A 23,415-nucleotide genomic window follows, 5' to 3' on the forward strand; every position below is an offset into this window, starting at 1 on the left:
ATTTGCATTGAAACGATTTATTTTTGTCAGTCCGGGTTAAATCTGCTTAGATTATATTTACTAGGGCTTACAGGTTTTGAAGTACTCAAACATTGCTCGAACTTATGCATAACGATTTCTCTATCCTCTATGTTTTTTCTCGGTACGTGTTACCGTTAGATGGCAATAGCGGCATAGAATGCTGTTATTAATTTTATTTATTATTTTGGCTTATTTTGTATTTATATCTGCAGGTTGGATTAAACTTTTAAAAACGGTTAAAAAATTAATATTTGCTTTAGAATTTTAAATTTGAACTTTATGCAAATATTATTATAAGTAACATTATGTAATCTACAAATAAAATATAAGAATTGACATCATTCACGTTAACCTCACGTTTCAGTCTTGTTAACCATTTTTCGGTCAAGCTAATATGACAGTTGCTACAAGGGGTCAAAGTCAGACCTTCGAAAAAAATAAAAACATTTTATTTCCAAAATTCCTGGCTTCATTTTTGAAATATTTATAACTTCGAAAAACGGAGAAGTCAGTTTCTTACTTATGACTATAATTCTGAAAGAAATGGAGTTCGTCCAACATCCAGTCGAGTGCTGTACAATGTAATTAGTTCAATTCAGCTGTTTTGAGAGATAATCAGCGGCCAGCACAATCTCTTCACTGTTTGTTTGGCCTTGCTCCTTACTTTCTTTCTGCACTGAAACCCTATCAGCGTCCAAACATCAACCATTTTTACTACATATAGCCTGTCGTGTCTGTTAAATGTATGACTACCATTTGGCAGTGCTTTATCGACTTCTGTCTGTTGCAAGTGTTTTCAATGATGGTTATACAGATATTTTAAGAATACCAGGCAATGTTCAGCTAAGAAGAACAGTCTTATTTATTGTTGATTCGGCCTCCTTGAACGTATGTGCCCCTTCTTTAAACAATTAAATCCAAGTGGTTCACATTTTGTTGAAAATGAACTTCTACATCACACTGTACATCTTCAAAAAGATCTCCGTTCGAAATTTAGCATCCTCACTACTTTTTATTATTGCACTAAGTTTACACTGTTGGTGCGATGTTCTATTTTCATTCGGTTGCATTTGTAATTGTTTTTCGTTTTTTTTTTAATTGTTGCTATTTTGCTTTCCGCTGCAAGCCATTGTATGCAGTCGGAAAAGTGAAAAGTTGCAATTAAACCAGTCAATGGTTTTGTCCAACTCGTCACTTTTTCCACATGAACAACAACAGCAACAAGCATTTGTTTGTTAATGCCGCTGTTGCCGCAGTTGATGTTGTTGTCCGTGTTGTTTTTGTTTTTGTTGGTGCTGCCACACTCCACGCAGCAATAATGTTTACTTAGCTGCCTTTTTCTATCAAGTTTGCTGAGTGTTGCTTGGCGATTGCCTTGTCTGCTGCACCGCAACAATCACTGCACTTGCCACATGCAATAACAACAGCAACAATAAATGGAAATGCAGTGTTAAGATTTGTAATGTTCAAATGCGTTGCAGCTAATTGCCAGTTGGCAGGTTTCGCTCGTCTGATCAATGCCAAACCCTGCCAGTCGTGCCCACCCGGCTGATTTGACTACCCGCCATAGCCCGAACGTCTGTCCGTCTGCCCGTCCATCTGTGTGTATGCCCGCTTGGCATTGTCTTGCTTGTCCTCCTTTCAGCGCCGCCTCAATGGGAGGGAAAAATCTCTATGACAGACGACTCAGAGCTTGCAACGCTGCGCGCTTTCTTTCTTTCCTTCTTTCTTTATTTCTTTTTGCCTTTTTTCTTTCTTTCTTTCCACAATTCGTCCATTCATTAATCAGTGTGTTTGTTTTAATTTGTTTTCTTGGTTTTTTGAATTACGTTTTTATCACACACATATGTATGTATAAATATGTATAAATAATGATTTTTTTAGATACACCATCTAAATGTATAACGTACATGTAACAACCACCTCACCGACTAGCTTGCCGACCTCCTATTAAATTGACAACTTCGTTCATTGTCCATTAACTGGAAAAGCATTTGACTGCTTCACCGCTTAGACTAACTGACCGCCTTCTGCCCTCCCATTCTCTCATTGTCCGTTGTCTATTGCCCAAGTGACTGACCACCAATATGTACGAGTACAGCTGACCAGGTGGACTGACTGGACGCTCGATCGCGAACTTGATTGTCCAGTGTCTGCCGTTGAGTAAGCTGTCTGGTCTCGCTTCGGCTACAAGCGTTTCACTTGACTTGACATGTTTTGATTGCCATCATGTCTTATCGGCATATGAAATACATTAATTAAATATTCAAAGCACTTTCTATTAGAGACCCATGACCCTGCTGGTATTATTGATACTGAATGCCTCAAAAGGGTTGAGAGTAAAAAGTCCGAAAGTAAATTATGGCATCCGACAAAAGTCAGAGATTTCCCCTCCCAGATTTCGTACGAATTTTACAACCTTTCAGACCCTTTTAAATAATCGCTTTTCTGGAAGTCCCCCAATTATAATTTCTCACGACAGCCGGATCTAGAATATACACAAACTACACAACTTTTTCGGGACCAGGTCTCTTTTCAGCGGCCTAAATCTCTTTGGAACGCTAACTATTAGTTGTAAGTGATGTTTATTTCATTTAATCTTCGAACCCGTTCGAACCCGTATCACTGTGATTCGGTTCTAAATTCAGACTTCGCTACACTAAACTTTATGGACTTTTATCGCCATTTTAGGGTCTATAATCTCAGTTAGTCACTTTTAACGAACGTTGTTACCACGTTAAAACATCAGCAATATTCTGTGCAACATTTGGTTAATGATAGAAACTTGCATAATTATACTCTTGCAACATGTTGTTACAGAGTATAATGGTTTTGTTCACCTAACGGTTTTTGTATTACCTAAAACTAATCGAGATAGTTATAATGTTATGTATATACAAATGAACACAATGACGTGACGAGTTGAATTCCGAGTAACTGTCTGTCTGCCCATCTGTCCATCTGTACGTCCGTCCGTCCGTCTGTGCAAGCTATAACTTGAGTAAAAATTTAGATATCTTGCTGAAACTTGGTCGGCATGTTGCTTGGCCGCCCTCTAATAAGTTTATTGTACATATTTTCTCAACCAGCACAAATATTTTTGGCATCGCACCATGTGAAAATGTGTGAATTATAACTCCGGGCACTCCCCATATAACGGTTTCGCTAAAAACTACTAAAAGTATGATATATCCATAAGTAAATACGTCAGAGACACACATTGGAGATGGTTTCAAATTTGGATGATAGGCGATTGATTTGGTAGGTAATATTACCATGAAATCAGCCAAAAACCACGCCTACTTCCCATACAACTTCCATTTGTTTCTTACACTTTCCAGTACACAAATGAAGAACCAATCAATGTATCTGGATAAAACTTTGTACGAGTAGTGCCTTTGAGTTGCGCCACTTTATGAGCAAAAGTTGTCTAAGTTGAATATGTGTAATATACGCCAGTTTCTATTGCGAACTTTACACCGAAAATATCGGTAAACTGTTTGATATATTATTGAAATTCGAAAAGAATTTCCCCTGACTTTGAATCTTTCAAGTTGCGAGAGTATAAAATTTTCGGTTACTTTCGAACTTAGCCTTTCCGTATTTGTTTGAGATTAGGTAGTATACTTAATTAATAATAACTTAAATCAAAATAGTTCCTGAAGTTAGAGAGTAGAAATAATGTATAGCTTGCAGATCTACAACTTATGCTTCATCCATTTCTGCAAGATTTGAGTTTGTTAGTCACTTTTTTTTTTACATTGTGAATCGAACAAAAACCCGGTATAAATTAAGCAGTTAGGCCAGTTTTGTAGTGTGTTTACATATTTTTTTCCTCTTTTTGGATTCAAGTGGATAACTATGTTTTTGCTTCTCGTGGTAATATATTTCAAAGTAATCGTTAATTTGGGTTAAATACATATCTAACATGACTGCTATTGAAATTATCGATCTTCCGGTAACTAAAACTAAGTAACTGAGAGAATAGGTTCTCAAGAATTGATAGAAACTTCAAAATGGGTATACCCCTCAATTTGTGTAGCCTTTTATTTGTCAATAGGAAAAGAAAAAAGAATACCTCAACGACTTCCGATCGTTTATCGAATCGAAGTCATTAATAAGTCATAAAGCTCTGTTATGTTTTGCTTATTCATTGCATTTAATCACTATCACCCTCCATAACTTTCTTTTACAGAATTTTCATATTTGTGCAACATGTGGAATAGTAATAATTGTTATAGTCGAAGATGGCTAGTCACTGACACGAGACAAGTGGGTATAGGAAGCAGCAGAGATCGGTATCAACTATCCAATAGACCACAGAAATCTACACAATCGCTGCAAACATCAGCGGCGTCGACTTTACAACAACCGCGACATACTAAACGCAAATGCCGACGATTATGCGACGCACGCGCGAAGCATTTTGAGCAGCCCGAGATATGGCAACCGCAAATGTCAACCACGGCGTATGCGGCAGATATAAAATCACTGCCGTTCAGACAGCTGTCGTGGCTGCCACGAATTGTGACACATACAACCGCATCGCTACGGTTGCACCTAAAGTCCTCAATAGCGCCCGCACGGCGCACACGAGTCAACGCTTGCCTAAACCAAATAATAGAAGTATTACTAGCCTTACTATTAGCCAATTGTCTAATGCAGCTATGCGGAAAACTGCCTACAGCGACAGCCGCATTCGGCGCGCCAACGGCGAGTGATGCACTTGCCGAAGCGTATAACTTCTACACGAGTAGCAGACTAAGCCAACGCAGCGACGACGACGATGATGAGTATGCGGACGCTTATAGCAACAACTATCGTCAACCGCACAGCATCGGCGGCAATGCGGCGTTTGCTTTCAACGCATTGCAACTGACATCGGCTGCCACGCTGGCTGCTGCTGGCACTTACAATGTACCAGATGGTGGTGCCGGGTTGTCGGTGAATCAGCTGCAACGCAGTCAAAATTTCAAAATCAGTCAGAAGCCCTGCTCGATTGGACGCATCGAGGGCACTTGCATGTTTGTGTGGGAGTGCATCAAGTCGGAGGGTCGACATGTGGGCATGTGTGTGGACTCGTTCATGTTCGGTTCGTGTTGTGCGCACAATTATACGGAGAATATTGTAATGCCGCAAACGTTCTCCTACACGCGTCCCACAAAACCGCTGGGCATTGGCGGTGTGAATCATCGACCTCGACCGCCGCATCAGCCTCACAAGCCGAGCATAAGGTGAGTTTAGGCGGTGACGTACGCAATATAATATATGCTTAGTTTTGTTTGCTACTCATTGCAGTGGAATGACTACTATTGAGCGACCGCATGGCGCTGGAACACTGGTCATACGTCCATCTGGGCCGCATCATCAGGGCGCTTTGTATAAGCCACAGTACATGAAACCCTCAACTGTGGGCACAACCACATCTTTCTCCGCCTCTCATTCAGCAGCGACGACGACGACGACGACAACCACTTCAACAGAGGACTCCAATGCGTTATGGACCTCGAATGCGGTATTGCAAGATTTACAGCCGGCAGCGGCCACCTCGTCAAGTGAGTACTTTCTATTAAAGAATGTGTACATTAAGGATATCCTTTATAGGAAATTTCTTCTTTGTACCGTCTTTAATGTGTGAATTTTTTCTAAGTTAGAACTCCATAAAATTGGGACGACGGAACCTTTTAAGCCAATTAGAAATTATGCGAAACGTACATAAAACGATCTGCTCCAGCAGTCAGTGGCAACCGCATTAGAGAACATATTAGAAAATTGTGAGTTCACAATAGATCAATAGACGGTTTCCTATTCTTCAACCTTAACCGTGATGCATAAATTGATTCCAATGCTTTAAAAAAAAATCGAAAGTTGCCACCTATTTAAATAAATAAATCATATTAATTTTTCAATTAAAGAAATACTACAATATGATGCTAAAATGAAGAACTTGACACTACAGAAAAACCGTATAATATTTACCCGAAAACTGATTTTGAAGCCTGCTTACATACCTACGTGTGTCCCTCATATAAACTCTTGACTTTCTGCAGATCATTGGAATACATCACCACAGCTGACAGCCGTAACGCAACACCACTGGCACATGACGACTGAGCCAAATTTTATTACCAAACCGCGACCGCCCAGCTGGGAGAAACCGACTGCTATGCGTCCCTCGAAGCCATCAAAGCCAACAAAGAAACCCATTTCGCCGCAGCCGCAACTGCCCAGCTTCCAAGTGACGCAGCACAACACAGCGGGTATTGTGTACACGACGCGAAGACCAGTGCCGCCGACTTTTACGCAGCCAGCGACAGTCAAACCGTCCGCATCGCCTTCATCAGCGGCAGCCAATGCACCAACAACGCCAATATCGGCGCTATCGTTGACGCGTCCACAGCCACCATACACCTCCTTCTTTTCCTCTGTTGCTTCCGCCACTTCTGAGACTTCGTCATCGTCAAGCACTAACTTGTGGCAACAACAACAACAGGTATGTGTTTATGCACTTATGTAAATCCCTACACATTGTTCTCGGGGTTTTAAACGGGCTACCTCTGGCTGGACCACATGCCGAGGTCATTTACTTAAACACTCACTCACTGACAAACTGACAAATTTCTACCTCAATGTTTGCATACTTATGCGGCATGGGCGGATTATCGCGCACACAACAACAACAACAACAACGGCAACAACAAATCAACTTTGTTGCGCATGCGCGTATAAAAATGTTTATCTAGCCTTGGGCGACATTTTATTGTTTGAAAATAGCTGATGAAAGATTGCCCGTCATTTGGGTGTGGTACGGCTAAGCTTTGCTATGCTATGCGTCCACTTGTGCTGTGCTGCTCGGCCGATTGATCCGCAAAAGTGTATCAGTAACTGAAATTGCGACGTCTATTTTGTGTGTGGCATGCAGCACGCGGCATTTGGTGATCACACAATGTCTCGTCTTTGTCTATACGTAAATGGTTTAAGACAGCATAAGGGCCTAATTGCATGTGACAGTAGCGCCAGTAACTTGCATTGAAGTTAAGTATGTTCCAAGCTTATGGAAATATATTAAAAGTGACGTAGTTTGGCTATAGAGATCTTTACTATAAAAAAAAAATTTACTTAATCTACTTGGTCCTTAAATGAAGACGGGTTTGCCAAGACGACCTCGACTGATCTCTAAGGTATTTGCATTTTAAAGTTATTTATCCGCTTCTCCCTAATCTGCGTGATCGCAATTGATCATTTTCGGCTCGGTGAATATTTATACATCAGTCGTTTATTTTTTTATGAACCGAACAGCTATTTGAAACATGAACCCAGACTTTATAAGACAGCATAGTCCTCCCTTTTAGATAATCTCTAACATGCTCCGCGCAGCTTCAATTATAACCGCTTCTTCTAGTGAAAGTTAAATTGAAACCGGTTTTCAAAACTGGCCTTATTTAAATTTGTTTAACAGATTTATAGACTTATATATTTCTCGTTTCCACGCATTATCTGATTCGACTTTCTGAATGTTTTCGTCACTCTAAATAGCTACTGGACTAAGTCTACATTTAGTCTTTCAAAGGCAGACTACTATCCTCCGATAACCACCAAAAACTAGCAGGAATCTGAAAAGCTTATCGAATTATTGTAGCATATTTCGAGGGTACGCTAGCTGGAATTTTACTTTAGGTAACCGGCCTCTGTTCTAATGCATTCTACCGTTTCTCAAGAGCTCAATTTTAGGTATATAGCCGATTTGTAAAGGAAAGTGATTGCTCTAAGACGAAGTCCGCTTTTAGCAAAGTATTTTTCGATCTGGAGGGTAAATAAAACTTCCAGTGTGGTCGATACTTTTTGAAAATGGGTGTTTCGGAAAGGTCGTACTTTGTACGGTAATTGTACAACCGATAAAATTGTATTTTTGTTTTTGAATAAAAATTTTCCTAAAACTGCAAGCCTTTATAACTGACCACTGTGTGTGTGGCTTAAGTAAAGCGCCTAAGGACCTACTTACTACTACCTTGTTTTTCCGTTTTTGTAAGCTCATGTCTGCTGATGCTTGCAATCATTCACGGGCTAGCCACATGTCGCCACTACACGGTATTATCCAACGAATAAGTGCGTTCGCCTGTGCGCATATTGTTTTTGTTGTGCATTGAAATGAAAAATTGATTTCGGCCATATGAAAAATCTCCACCGACATGAACACCGTATAGACATAAATAACATTGAATAATTTCAAACTCATAATTTAAATTTGCAGCACCAACACCAATACCAACACCACCAGCAACAATATCGGCCGCCGCCTGTTTATGCGAAGCCACCAATGAAAGTGCCAGCCACATCACTGGCCAGTGCGACAACAACTACAACGGGTACAACAACGACAAGCACGCGATTACCAAGCAGTACTACGGTAAAAACGACAACGCGTCCTTACACGCGCCCAACCACGCCCAATTGGGTCATTAGCGAAAGTGGTGTGCCCAGCAGCGTCGGTGACGGCACAATTTATCCATTGCACTCGTCGTCGTCTACAGGAAAACCAACAACAGCAATAACGACCACAACAACAACGCAAAAATATAAACCCACTTCGACATCATCCACTTCGTCAGCAACATCATCATCATCATCATCGGCGCATACATCCGGCGTAATGTCACCCATTAGACCCACTCAACGGCCCACTTGGTCAAACACGACACCAACGCGGCGCCCACCAGCATCAACCACCTCATCATCAGCAACTTCAGCGTCATCCTCTACATTATCACATTCCTCTTCCACTTCCTCATCATCCTCGCTATCACCACCCACTTCACCATCCGCATCTGTCACTACACCGCTTAATATGCCCACTTGTGGACATTATCCGCATCCGAAGCCGCCGTCACAGCAGCAGACATTGTCGCCCAACAATCTTACGACGATCGAATCGAATGAGATCTCCGATAGTTTGACGAATAATAGCACCGCTATTAAAATCATCACGGCCGCACGTAGCGGTAAGTTTTACAAATTCACTGGAACCCAAAATACTTCTACATACATATATTTTATTTATGGCTTGAGTTTCGGTTCATTTATCACTCGTTGCGATATTTGCATCGTTGATCTGCGTGTGGTGTTGCTGTCGTTGATTGACCGCCAGACTATTTAAGCCATCATTTAACTGCATTCAATCATTCTCGGGTTGCCTTGCAATCCCATAAAGATTTTATGTGTTTTCTCGCTTAATCTTTTTACTCAATGTGGTTTCTGTTTTCGTTTCTTCCCAACATTTTCCATATATTTTTGGCGGTTTTGTAGAATGCGGTATTCCGGTTTTGGCGCGTCCGGAGACACGCATTGTGGGAGGCAAGAGTGCGGCGTTCGGTCGTTGGCCTTGGCAAGTGTCGGTGCGTCGTACAACATTTTTCGGCTTCTCGAGTACGCATCGCTGTGGTGGCGCGCTAATCAATGAGAATTGGATTGCAACTGCGGGACATTGCGTCGATGAGTAAGTAATTAAATAACCGTTAAGCAATGTAGTCTAAGAGAATATAGAGAATTTATATAGCATAAGCTGTTACCAAGAAAACGGTGGCATGTAATAAATCAGTACTTGGTTGATATGAGCTTAGAACATCTGTGATCTTGAGTCATATCATCATATCGTGTCAAAAGGTAAGATTCAAATAAATCTGCTAGTAAACACGGATGTGCTAGGCGTCCACCTGATAATATTTCTTTATGAAGCACGTCAATGGGAGTCGGGAAGTCAAATTTTCTTGTAGCTAACTCTTTTGTGTGAATAGAGTATTTTAGGTGTCACAGTAAAGATAAGACTTAATAGTTATCTTTGGAATTACTCAAATCAAAAATATTTGATTACTAAGCTAAGTTGCTTATAAAAAAGAATTGAGAGTTGCTGGCATGGACTCTTCAACGTTCGAGCTGTATATATAAGTATCTTGTAACCCCATCTACGATTAGAAATAAATACTAATTGGGCAAGTAAATCGACGTATTCTAAATAAAAGACAGAAAAAATAAATATACAAGAAAATATAAATAAGTTAGTTCCGCATATATAAGTCCTAAAATTATAAACTTAACCTCCACTCATAATGCCGAAGGCAATCGAGTTTCCACGAAAGATACGGGCTTCATAACCGACAAAGAACTGGTACTTGAAAAGTCATAGCACCATTATATTGTTATGCAGTTTTCTTATAAATTTTTTGTTTTTAGAAATTTCAATTAAGAGTTATTAAATTTTGTCTCATTTTCATCATTCCATTACAGTCTACTCATCTCTCAGATGCGCATACGCGTCGGCGAATACGACTTCTCACACGTGCAAGAGCAACTACCATACATCGAACGTGGTGTGGCCAAAAAAGTCGTACATCCCAAATATAATTTCTTCACCTACGAATATGACTTGGCTTTGGTGAAACTGGAACAACCAGTGGAATTTGCGCCGCACGTTAGTCCCATCTGTCTGCCACAAACGGATAGTCTATTGATTGGCATGAATGCGACAGTGACCGGTTGGGGGCGTCTGAGTGAGGGCGGCACACTGGCGTCCGTGTTACAAGAGGTAATTAAATGGTGGAATTTTAGCAAGGTGAACATATATTTTCATAATTTTTTCTATTGTTAATTAAGGTATCGGTGCCGATTGTGAGTAACGGCATTTGCGAGTCCATGTTTGCGCGTGCTGGTCGCCAGGAGTCGATACCGGATATATTCGTGTGTGCGGGTTATGAGAATGGCGGGCATGACTCGTGTCAGGGTGACTCTGGCGGACCGTTGCAGGTGGGTGTGACGACTTTTTGGTTGCGTGATAATGTTTTTAATATTTTTTTTCTTAAAATTTTTTTTTTTTTTACTTTTTTTCTTATGAAAAGGTTAAATCCGCTGACGGCCGTTTCTTCTTGGCTGGCATTATATCATGGGGCATTGGCTGTGCGGAGGCGAATTTGCCCGGCGTTTGCACGCGCATCTCGCGTTTCGTTCCATGGATCATGGAAAATGTATCGTGATAGACCTATCCAGTGACAAGGCCGGCTTGCAATCACTTCATAAATGGACTGTAAATATTTAGGAATTTTAGTTTTATTCGCATTATTCTAGGCATTACTGTGTTCCGTGCTTTCCTAAACACTTTTTTACTATTCATAAGCATGTTTTCATATTTATAATTTATCTGCCGTAGTTTAAAATATAAAAATAAAATAAATATTTACACTGTTGAAACACTAACTAATTTATATAAATTATGTGATTTATATTTATGCAAGTAATTAGTCGCAATTAAATGATGAAATAATTTTAAGTAAATTTAAATCAAATGCAATGAATTTAATAAAATAGTTATAAAATATATTTTTTTAGATTCAGTAAAACACGTTAAACGCTGTATAACTTTATTTCTAATAGCGCAAATTTATTATGAAGTGAATTATATAATAACTTAATATTAATTTATTTTTAAATGCTATAATTATTTACTAAATTTTAATTTTATTATTTATTCACATTTAGCAATATTTCAATTTTAGTATTTTTATTTACATATTTCACAATTTTTATTGCAAATTATTAAGTATGTATGTAAGTAGCATGACAATATTGAAAATTATTAATTTATTTAATTTTGTACATAGTAAAAGTCATTTCATCACACTGTTGTTATAAGCTTAGCATATTCGAAAGTCGAACTTTACATGTGTATGTATGTGTTAGTGAAGAATCAATTAAAACTATAATAACATGTTTCTAATATTTGCTGCGCATAAATCATAATATGCAGGCAATAATTTAACAACTAAATAAATAAACTAATTAATTAATGAATAATCTTGCCCAAAGAAGCAAATAAAATTTAAAGAAAAAATATTAAAATATTAAAATTTTTATTTTTCAATTTGTATTTGGTGTTTTAAAGATGGTGAGCGAAGATCTATAGTAAAAAGGTCTCAGTTCTTATCTTTATTCGGAATTAAGGAGATGAATAACTTCAACATATACAGAAACAAAAATGTTTGCTTCCAAAATGCAACACGAAACAACGTTACCTTCGGTTGCGCCGAAGCTGTGATACCCTTCACAAATACAAAATATTACTTACAAGAACTTGATTCCTATCGTTCAGTTTGTATGGCAGCTATATGCTTTGGTGATCCAATCTGAACAACTTCTTCGGATATTTTTTTTTTTGCCTTAGATACATGCCAAATTTCGTGAAGATATATCGTCGAATAAAAAAGCTTTCCATATAAGCACTTAATTCCGATCGTTCAGTTTGTATGGCAGCTCTATGCTATAGTAAAACGATATGGGCGGTTCCGAAAAATGAGCAGCTGCTTGGTATATATATATTTTTTTGAAATCCTCTAAATCTCAATTAAAAATAATGGTAAAATTTCTAATCCCAAATACCGATTCAAAAAATTAAAAATAAAGGTTTAATCTGATTTTGGAATCCGACTTTGGAGATTAAAAATTAATCTTTGAACAGTAAAATAAAAACGTTAATTCAATGTTAATCCTTAAATATTAAAAAATAAAGAAAATAAATAAATTTTTAGAATTTGCGAACTTCGTTCTCTACCATTTTGGTTATTGTATAGCTGAACGATTGCATGCTTGTATGAAAAACTGTTTTATATGTAAATGTGTATGTACATATTTCCCTTTAGTCCCTTATTATTCCAGCTTTTGATTTGTAAAATAACTTTTTTATTTGTTATTGTAATTTTTTTTTAATACAAATCATTTTTGAAATTTTAAATTTAATTTAAAAGAATGGAAAATTTAATTTTTAATAGCAAAATTAAAATCAGAAATTGAAAATCTAACTTTCAATTCATAATTTTTTTGAGTTATGAAATTCACGACCGTGTTTAATATGAAATATTCATTAAATGTTATTGATTAATCAAAATTACCCAACTTAAAAATCGATATATTAAAAAAAACTTTTTTTAATAAAATAATACTTTTGCATAAAAAGTTTGCTAAACTCGTCTCTGCATTTTTCTGGTTCATACTTATTTTCTTTTAGTTGATTTAGATTTTTTTGCATCAGCTGATGAGTGTCAAACTGTGTATAGCTGGTACATGGTTTCCTGAGCTTTTATTGTATTACACATTGTTGTATGAAAACCATGTCTGTCTTTAGCATTAGATGTAAATACAACTTATTCATTAAAATATATTTTCATTCAGTGTGAATACACACCCTGTTTAATTTAAAGCATACAAAATTACCGATAGTCACATCAAAATGATGGTTGGTAATTTCAATTATTATAGGTATTTAACATATTATTGGAAATATAAAAAACGTATCCACAATAAAAAAAAAACTCAACCATCTTCTCCACGCTTGTTGGCCACTTTTTTCTACTGTTTCATGCTTATGAATGACGGAATGGAGTGTAATGAATAAACGAAAATAAGGTGTGCAAAAATTAAAAAAAAATCAAAAATCAAACAATTCATTTTTTTGTACATACAAATATATAAATAAGCTATAGGATGGTGCTGCATTGGCCTATTAACAATCCCATAGAAATTTAAATTTCACTTTTTCAAAAGCGCTGCGCAACACAATTGAATACATTTTTGTTATGACATTTGCTGGCCTCTTACCTGCTTTTTAGATTTTTTGGATATAGTCTTCAATTGTTGTATTGTTTTGCGGCTCTTTTATTATTTTTCTGCTGACTACTTTTATAAACATTTCTTCATTAAATTAAACTTGCATTCTGAAAGATATTGCTAAGCAGGGGCATTGAGTGCAAGACGTTACTCAGGCGGGACATTAACATGGATACCTTGAGGCGGACATATGTACATATGTATAGTATATCCGCGGCAATTTCTATGAACCGGGCACGTTCTTAATTGAAATCCTGCGTGTGAAATAAGAAGGCTGCTCCTAAAAATGTATCATCTATTGTGAGGAAGCTCTTAGGGTGCTCTTCATTTATTGGTTAGCCGCCAATATCGACATCACAAATAAGAGTAGAAGTCCGACCAATCAAAGTGGTTATCGCCAAAAAAAAAACTTGTTTTAAAAACCTTGCAACAAGTGTGACACAAAAACCTGAATAGGTACATATATGTATAACATTAAAATTACAACGTTTTTGGAATGCCTTGAATTAAATTCATGCTTAATTCAGCATCAGAGTATTGAATTTAAACTGTTTATACAAAAGAAGACAGGAAAACACAAAACTGGCAGCAGAATTAATAACATCTGTTAAACGATTAAATTCACAATAAAAACAATATTCACAATAAGCGATCAAACCGGATCTCAACAAATCAGACTTGATTTCCTAATCGAGTTGAATTGCAAAAAACTGACTTCCGTTAAGAACAAAAGAAAATTCGAAATTGCTTTGGTATTTGATTCTATCTCAATATTAAATTGAACATATAGGCTGTTGTTGTTGTTGTTGTTGTTGCAGCGGCAGAATTCTGCCCAGTTGACAGTCCTTAGCCGGAATAAATCCGGGTCCGTTCCGGTTACGTAGACCCGACTGTCGTGGGAACGGACATATAGGCTGTATTTCTTACCGGTTAGTTTTTAAGATAAGCTTTACACTGTTTAGCTGTAACATTTTATACATTACATACATTAAGACTTGTTTTATATACATATGTATGTACCCATCTTGATTTGTGTTTCCCAAATGAAAGGCTTTGAATAACTCACTCGTCTTTCGCTTCGCATTTATTTTGTTTGTTAATGGCATAATTGGTTTGCTATTTAATCTTTTGAAGTATTACATTATTTGAAATTTACAATTATTTTATTTTATTTAGACAAAAAGGAGCTAATTATTGTAGCGTTACAATTATTTTGCAAAGTTGCCTAAACTTCATTTTCGTGAATATTAACATTGAACGAAAGCTGCTTTTGCACTCTTTTATAGCATAATACAAAATATTGTATTATACGCTATTTTCCACTACTCATAGTTCACTATAAATTTTGACCCGATTACATCCATAAGTTTCGCTTTCGTTATTGGACTTACTTTGTTACTATATCCACTACTAGTTGTGTTTATTGCTTCTTGCCAAATATCGCCTCTTTCGCTTCGTCGTACAGATCTAAGGCTAGATATTTCAAGTCTTCCATGCTTGTGGGGAATTTACTAACCGGTTCGGGCGTAACTTCATCGCCTGGTTTAACACCCTTTACGAAATTGTAAGCAATATAATAACCTTTGCGCGCCTGTACCAGGGCATCGCGTGCAAATATTTCCGCTTGTTTAGGATAGCAAAGGGAAGCCACTGTGCCAGCACCTATGGTTGTGTACAGCACTTTCTTAATGAAACCACCACGCGCAGCAAAAATGAAGCCAGATAAACCACCGACAGCGATAGCACCACTACGTGGCAAAATATTTTGCGGCTCATTTAAATAATCGATAGTGGATTGGGTATGCGCTTTGGCCGTTTCATAATAGTGGTCGAAATGTGCCTTCTGTTCAGCAAGCACATTAAGACCGGCTTGTACTTCCGTGCGTACAACGCTTATTCCACTTTCAATAGTTTGACGTGTCGGCGAGTCTTTTGGTGGATGCGATTCCGTCTTAGTACTAACAAATGAAAAATGTATTTACATTTGTAAACATATTTTGAAAAACAAAACCAACCTGTGTAATTCATGCAAGGATTGATAAAGTGGCAAATCACTTGGCTTGCACGTGAAATTAGTATGTGCCTGCACTTTTTCAGCTGCTTTCACTTCCGATTGCTTGACAGGCACAGCAGCCAAAAGCACAGCTGTAGCTGGTGTAGCAAATATAACTTTTCGGAACATCTTTAACTGCTTGGATGACTATGGAGTTTACACCTAGAATTTGCCGTTAAATGCTTCTAATTAACGTAGTACGCGAACGTGGTGGTTTCTGCTTCACCTTCTTCTCCTTTTACAGCAACCTACAAAAGAACTTTTAAACATTAAGATAAATATTAAAACAAGCAAATGCTTTAAAATTGTTTCACCTAGTTGCCTGACATTGCATAAGACTCGTTGTCGATTACAAACACTGACACTTGATTTGACAGTTTACAAACAGCTGTTCGAATTCGCTTTGAGCTTATATTGTGGTGTCGACGGGTGGTCCAGAAGCACGTATCAGATTAAGTTTAAGTATTATATATATATATATATATATATACATATTTGTATATTCATATAAATGAATTTATTATAGTACCGAATAAATAATATAATGTTAATTAGTTTTTCGTATTAAGTGCAAGTATCCAGTACGATATTATTATAACTACATAGAAGTCAAATAACGAACGACTACTATATACTATACTTATAAAAATGTGGGGTCAATAAACAAGAAGTATTTAGCATAGAAATGTTAACCAACGAGGATGTTAAGAGCTGCCCTACTAGCTCTCTTTTTTTGACATTTGTTTCGCCGCAGCCGCAATTGACGTAATTTTTTGCAGAAATGTGGGTTCAAAACAAAATACATTTGCTTAGATTTTTTTATACTCACTGCGAAAAGGTGATAGAAGGAAGTGCGCGTTTGTGTTTATTGGCAGGTGATGGAAAAAGAGTAATTATTATAAAAATAAACAATTTTATAGTATAATACTTATCAAATGAACAACATTTGATGACACGCAAAATTATAACTAATATAACATATTACAAAAACTCATTTCATTGAAATTTTGGAAAAAGGCGATGTGATAAATATCTAAAAAATTTGTAAAAAATATGTATAGAAACAAAATATAATATTTTCGATTTTCTAATGATGTGATTAAAAAGTGCATGGTGTGAGTTTAAAGTAAAACCTTTAGCTATGTACCATTCAACAATTCATAGAAGAAACGAAGTCAAAGCATTAAACGCCCCCAGAAACCGAAAATAGAGGCGCTGACAACTTTAGCTTCAATGCCGTAAAAAGTAGAAGAAAGCTAAGAACCGAAGTAAGAGGGATTCAATTAAATTTCTTTAATCTCCTTATCAAGCATTCATGCGCTAAAACTGCAAAAATTGGAAATGGACTTACACCTGCTCCACTTGTTTTGCTGCTCAAAGTTGAAATGTCAGGCCATAATTATATAGACCCAAATGCAAGGAGTTCAGTTCGAATAGACTTTAATATAAGTTATAGTTTTAAAACTAAACAATTACAAGAAGTTCTATAACCATAAACATACCCACATCAATAGCCGTTTAGTACCAACTGTGTATCTTTAAGAACACTAGAATAACCTGCGGACGCATAAAATTGCAACTTAAATACTTTGCACATATGTACATACATATGCATGAATGCAGATGTATGTATGTAGCTAAATTGCTGGCTAATTGGTTCGTACTGTTGGCTTAAATGGGGAATGTCGATAAACTTACGGTGAACAGCTGTGGTGGCATCAATTGCCGCCGGTCTTTTTAAATAAATATATTTGTAACAAATGTAACAATTGTTCTAATGTAGAGCAGATCGTATCAGATATGTTTAATACTTTATATCAACAAATTTATAAATATAATTTCACACGCTTTCCACAGATGTTGTGACTAACCGTTTCACGCGCCGAACTATTAGCATAGTTTTTTGCAATTATGCCAGCAACTCGTAATAAAAACGTTACAGGAAGTGGATATAGTATAAAAAGTTAATGCTCATTGAAAACTAATGTAGATATAAAGTGTGAAGAAGTTGTATAAAAAATTAATAAAGATACAGCGCGCTAGTTTTAAGCCTGAAGCCGGAGTTACTACATTTTATAACCTACTGATAAAAATATCTGCGCAAATTTGTGGAGATTTAACGTGTATGCAGCGCTAATTGCAAATATCTGACCTTATGGATTTAGCAACCAGTAGTACTTCAAAATTCAGGTTAGTAAATAAATATTTTCATTCCTTGTAAAAAGTAGGCATTTTATTTGTAAGCACATACAGTTAATTATGTTATAATGCATCGTAATATGTAGAAAGTTTATAAATATATACATATTTATGTTGACATATTTTTTTATGTATATGGCATACGTATGTATGTATGTGCATTCATTCATTATGTGTAAAAAATTACTTTTAAGTTGGAAAGTACCTCCAACCACGCGCCAATTAAGCATTTTGTGTTCACACATATACACATACAGATGAATGTAGATATAAATAAGTTTGCAGTACATAGTTTCTAAAGTGTTTTATGCTGCCACACCTTGATAAATAATAGGGTCGCTTGCTTATATATGTATGTATATTTAATATGTGCCTGTAACTCTCTATGTACGAATTATGTATGTATGTATGTACTAAGCGTACATTACGTCATGTATAGTACAAAGTTCTGTTGAAGCACATTAACCAAGCCGCAGCTGTCCATCAACAAGTCAACAGCTCGCTTTTTTTAATTTTTGATTTACTGGCTCATGTGCTTTCCCTTAGCAAACTGCAGCGCTAAACATTTTAGCTGCATTAAGGTGTTGAAACGAGAAAATCATTAATTTATGCACGTATGTACATACATATGTATGTCCGTACATTTCGAAATGCGCTGAGTGGTTGCACAGCTAAAGTTTTTACACAAGATTTTGAATTTTTTTTTTATTTTGTTTCACCCGGTAAACATAAATAGAATTACTACAAACAACTGTTATTGTCTCTTAATCTCGGATGTACAAATGTAAATATTATATGTTAATTATAAAAATAAATGAATTAGCACTAAAAATGCGCTGGAAATGTGTTCAACATTTATGTTAATTGCAGCAACTCGTGTATAAATTTTGTATTTTAACAATTAAATAAAATGCCTTTTGAAAGTACAATCGGGTATAAAAACAAATAACAAATACTACTTCTTAGTGCTTTTCAAAATAGCTTAAAGTGAAAAGTCAACAGCAGAAAATGCAATCAACGAAAAACCAAAAACTCGCACGCATACATCAAGTCAATGCAACTGACAGTTCTTTCATTAAAAAAAAACAACAAGTGGTATGAAATAATATTTGTAGCATAGAAAATATTTCGCAGCTCAGCGCATTCTTTATATGTATATATATTTACTATATTAAAACAGGAAATAGCATATATGCCGTTATCTTTATCGTGGGTATATAATTCAATTTTTAATTTTATCTTGCGCCAAGTCCTCAGTTAGGTTATAATAAAGTTCATGAAAATACAAATAATTTTTACAAACTTTGAAGAGTGCGTTATGCTAATTACTCTAGTGCTATATCCTCTCAGCGTGTTTAAGTGTAAGCAAAGTTTGATAACAAATTTTATTCTTGACCCGATTTGATAATTGCCTTGATTAATTATACATGTAGTGTAGAGTGTATATACATATTTACTGATGAATTTATACTCAATACTACCGATTGAATGTTGTTAAGACTTACTGAAATGGTTAAATATTTAGACTTAAAACTCAGTATAAAAGCCAACTTGCGATAAATATGATAAGAACGATTTAAAATAGCAATAATTGATTTGAAGGCTTATCAGTACATTGGTTTTTTTCTACACTTTGAAATTTCTCAAGCAAATTGAGTGTAAATAACCGCAATAAAGTACATGAAACGCTTTTACAATATTTCAATATAATTTTAAAAACGCTTAACCTCTTTATGACTAAAACTTTAGTGACTATTACAAATCTCAACACTATATTTTAAATAATTTTTTGTTTTTATAATTTCAAAAATAAAATTTCGTCAAAAATGTTAAAAATTTTAATGTTTTTTGAAAAATCCGTTGAATAGCTGAATTAAATTATCTTTATTACGTTTCGCAGCATTTTGCATTTAGTTATTACTTATCTAACTGGCCAACTGGTGTTATCTCATAAATTACTATCACCGTGCTTATCATTTTCACTAAAATATTTGCTTTTCTACGTAATATTTAACTAAAGTTTATTTGTTTACTTGCCGCAGCGATGTTGACGAATATGGCTTTAAGCGCTCGGATAATTTCGATTATCGCAATTATGAGCAATTTATGTCCGGTTACCTGAAGACGCTCACCAAGCGTCGCATGAAATGGGAAGCTATCCTGCAACGCAATGCTGATCTCACCACAATTGATAGCAAATTGAAACGCTACATACGTAAGGGCATACCAGGTATTATCATAGTTAATTGAATTTTATTTATTTTTTTATTTAAACACATTATCTACTCCGGCAGGTCCATTTCGTGCTGATGTTTGGATGAAAATTTCCGGCGCTGCTAAACTACAACAACGCTCACCCACATTATATAACAATTTGTTGGGTGCACATTACGAGAAGGAAATCTGCGATTCCATAACAATTGATCTACCTCGTACATTTCCCGACAATATACACTTCGATACGAAAAAAGAACGTCTCTTCAATATATTGGTTGCATATGCGCATCACAACCGCGAAGTGGGCTACTGTCAGGGATTGAATTATATCGCAGGTATGGCAAATGAGAGGAAATTTGTAAAAAAAAAAAAACAGGAAACAACGTTTATTGCGGTTGCACCGAACCTTAATAATACCCTTCTCAAAAAGAATTTTTTCCAAAACAAGAACTTGATTTTGTTTGTTCAGTTTGTATGACAGCTACATACATATATGCCATAGTAGTCCGACCTCGGCCGTTCCGATAAATAAGCAGCTTCATCTCATGAATTTTTTTCGATGTTACAACAACAATAATAAGCAGCATTTGCTCAAATTCTAACAAGCTCATAATTTTATACACGTATGCTGTCAAAATTTTGCTGAATATTTATAATATATTGTTAATTTTCTAATATCCTTTTTATTACTCTTCTTTTAGGACTACTGCTAATTGTCACTGACGATGAAGAGAAATCATTTTGGCTACTAAAGCATATTGTGGAGAGTATTGTGCCGCAATATCATACAAAGAATATGGCTAATCTACTACGTGATTTGGCAGTATTCAAAGAGATGATTATAAGAAGAGCGCCACAAGTCAATCGGCATATAGAAAATTTGGGTAAACAATTACTATAATATATATAGTTTTTTAGCTTTACACTTAATACAGTCGCAAAAATAACGGCAATTTAAGTAAAAATTGTAATACTTTTTCACCCAAAAATATATTAATTTCACAAATTTCTTCCAAAATAGGCTTACCGTATACTGTGATAGCGAGCAAATGGTTCATTTGCATTTTCGCTGAAGTGCTTCCTGTGGAAACTGTGCTGCGCATTTGGGACTGTGTCTTCGCGGAGGGCTATAAGGTGCCTTAAATGCATATTTCGTAACGTAATATAAAAAAATTGATCACATTTCTTTATATCTCTTTTCGCCGCAGATTGTCTTTCGCGTCGCATTAGCATTATTCCTCACACATAAAACAGCAATACTCGGCTGTGATGACATCGCAGCATTGGCGAACTTATTTCGTGAAAAGATGATGCAGGGTGACATCGTCACCGACTGCCATAGTTTTATAGAAGCCATGTTTAAGTTACGTTTGAAACGTAGCGAACTGGAGGCATTACGTAAAGTGTGTGTAGGACGTAATAATACCTAAAGCACTAACAAAAAACATGCGTAGAAAGCAAACTGCATATTTATGTAGTGTATTTAGCGCTAAATTTGTATAGCTAGAGACTGTATTGTATTTGCGGCTCAAATTACTTAAAACACACGTGCCGAATGGACTCGTGGGTGCCGTTGCAAATACGGTGCTTGCAATTTTGAAATATACCTTACTGCCTACGCCACGTACAGTTCATTCTGCACACACTAAACAAATAACACAACTACCTAAATGTGTACACACATACACATACACAACTACATACATATGAGCGTAGAGCATATTGCGAACAAATAATAAGCGAACTTAAACACATACGACAGACTTAAATGTTTAGCAATATTAAGTGTTACTAAAAGTTAGAAAACATGCAAATCAGTAGGAAAATCGTCTAGAGGCCACAAATGTGTGGAATTGCTTTCAATATGAAAACAAATAATACGAAAACTAATTATAATAAAACGAATTATATAGCTGTAAAACGATATTAAGACATAACATGCAACCAAACTACCAAATTAATACTAGCTTATATAAAAATAAGTTAATTTAAGTTACAAATATATATACACATTTTTAGTATTTAATGTACTATTATTATACTAAAGTGTAAATTATGCTATTTATTATATTTATATGTATCTAATATATATGCTTGTGTTAAGTTTATATGTGTGCGTGTGATGTTAATTAGTGTTAGTGTGCTTGTGTCGGGCCTTTAGCTGCCACAATTGCTGTTTTCATATATTTTATAGAGTTAATGTTAGTTATTTAGTTTCTTGCTCACATGTTGCATTATTTTTCATGCTTGTATTAGTTTTAAATAGCCTAAAAGTTACTCTACAATGGCTTTCATTCATGCTACATTTTTATGCATCACTATAGTTGTGTTTTATAGCTAAATAAAAGCGAAATTCGTTTGTAAAATGTATTTAAAGTTTGTGGAGCGTGGGTTTATCACAATAACTGTTTTTGTTTACGGCCACAAGGCTAACAGGAAATTTCAATTTAATGCAGTTTTGGAAAAAAAAGTATTTTAAAAATGTCTAGTAGTAACTCAAATTATTATTTTTAACTGCGCAATCATCTATTATCAAAGCATTGCCAAGTTTGGAGGTTAGGTTGGACTCGGCGGCGTCGAAATTTCTAATCGGAATACACGTTACAAATATTATAATTGGAATATAAGTACAAAATAGCTGCTTAGATTAAACATAATAGCGCTTAGCTAACTAATTTTGAAAACAATCGAGATTGATTTAATTTTTAAGCTTGTTAGCATTATGGTGATTCTTAAAAAATCCAATTAAATTTTTCTGTAATATTTCACTTTTTGAAAAAAAAGGTAGGCATGACTTTGTTTACAATTACTATAACAGTTTTACGTTGTTTTGTTTGCTATTATTTTTGAGCACAAAACATCCGCAACTTTGGATTTTTTTTATAAATAATTTGTTACCAATATTATTTGTTGAAACCAGGGTTGCAAGCAATGCGTTACGAAAAAAAAAAAATTGATTGAATTGACATTTGTATTAAATTTTTTTATTATGTAATCCCGAAAATATTATTTAAAAATGATTTTTAAATTTTCAATCCCAAACACCAGATTAAAAACGAATTTATTACCAAATAACGGAATAAAATATAAAAAAATTTTAATTATAAAAATCAGAAAATTAAATAAAAATTATAAAAAAGTCCCAAATACTGTACTAAAAAGTAAAATTTCAATGTAAAGCTTTTAATTAATAATTAAAAAATATTTTTTTTAGCATTTACATTTTTCGCGTTTGTAGACATACCATTTTGGTTAGTGTTTGAAAAAGCTAATTTTTA

At 35.5% G+C, this 23,415-nt stretch overlaps 3 protein-coding genes across 9 annotated transcripts in view; 2 read left to right on the forward strand and 1 right to left on the reverse strand.

The window, feature by feature from the left end:
* The window catches only part of Sb (serine proteinase stubble), a 69,410-nt gene extending 58,011 nt beyond the window's left edge, over nt 1-11,399 (forward strand). Inside the window, exons 5-12 of the mRNA XM_036373090.2 lie at nt 4,217-5,255; nt 5,320-5,576; nt 6,072-6,514; nt 8,273-9,020; nt 9,325-9,514; nt 10,303-10,600; nt 10,669-10,818; nt 10,911-11,399. Coding sequence (XP_036228983.2) covers nt 4,237-5,255; nt 5,320-5,576; nt 6,072-6,514; nt 8,273-9,020; nt 9,325-9,514; nt 10,303-10,600; nt 10,669-10,818; nt 10,911-11,045 — 3,240 coding nt within the window. The 5' untranslated portion in view covers nt 4,217-4,236 and the 3' untranslated portion in view covers nt 11,046-11,399. The remainder of the gene's footprint in view (nt 1-4,216; nt 5,256-5,319; nt 5,577-6,071; nt 6,515-8,272; nt 9,021-9,324; nt 9,515-10,302; nt 10,601-10,668; nt 10,819-10,910) is intronic.
* Nucleotides 11,400-14,726: 3,327 nt separating this feature from the next.
* Mic26-27 (MICOS subunit 26/27) lies at nt 14,727-16,631 on the reverse strand. Of its 2 annotated transcripts, none has more exons than XM_014239303.3 (4): nt 16,551-16,631; nt 16,036-16,129; nt 15,684-15,980; nt 14,727-15,626 (listed from the first exon to the last, which is right to left on the reverse strand). In XM_014239303.3, exons 3-4 carry the CDS (start codon nt 15,848-15,850, stop codon nt 15,089-15,091), a joined length of 705 nt encoding a protein of 234 aa, XP_014094778.1. In that variant the 5' UTR covers nt 15,851-15,980; nt 16,036-16,129; nt 16,551-16,631; the 3' UTR covers nt 14,727-15,088. The 2 variants fall into 2 exon arrangements, with proteins under 2 accessions (XP_014094778.1, XP_014094777.1); XM_014239302.3 differs by having other exon boundaries at nt 15,684-15,969; nt 16,551-16,630.
* On the forward strand, nt 16,514-22,515 carry LOC106620718 (growth hormone-regulated TBC protein 1-A). Of its 6 annotated transcripts, none has more exons than XM_014239301.3 (7): nt 16,514-16,596; nt 17,579-17,911; nt 19,963-20,150; nt 20,215-20,472; nt 20,839-21,021; nt 21,159-21,271; nt 21,346-22,515. In XM_014239301.3, the coding sequence occupies exons 2-7, from the start codon at nt 17,877-17,879 to the stop codon at nt 21,565-21,567; spliced, it is 999 nt and encodes a 332-aa protein (XP_014094776.2). In that variant the 5' UTR covers nt 16,514-16,596; nt 17,579-17,876; the 3' UTR covers nt 21,568-22,515. The 6 variants fall into 6 exon arrangements, with proteins under 6 accessions (XP_014094776.2, XP_014094775.2, XP_014094773.2 ...); XM_014239300.3 differs by having other exon boundaries at nt 16,526-16,610; XM_014239298.3 differs by lacking the exon at nt 16,514-16,596 and adding an exon at nt 16,731-16,989.
* Nucleotides 22,516-23,415: the final 900 nt, after the last annotated feature.

The sequence above is a fragment of the Bactrocera oleae genome, chromosome 2 (assembly GCF_042242935.1).
Source record: "Bactrocera oleae isolate idBacOlea1 chromosome 2, idBacOlea1, whole genome shotgun sequence".
Classification (NCBI taxonomy): Eukaryota; Metazoa; Arthropoda; class Insecta; order Diptera; family Tephritidae; genus Bactrocera; species Bactrocera oleae.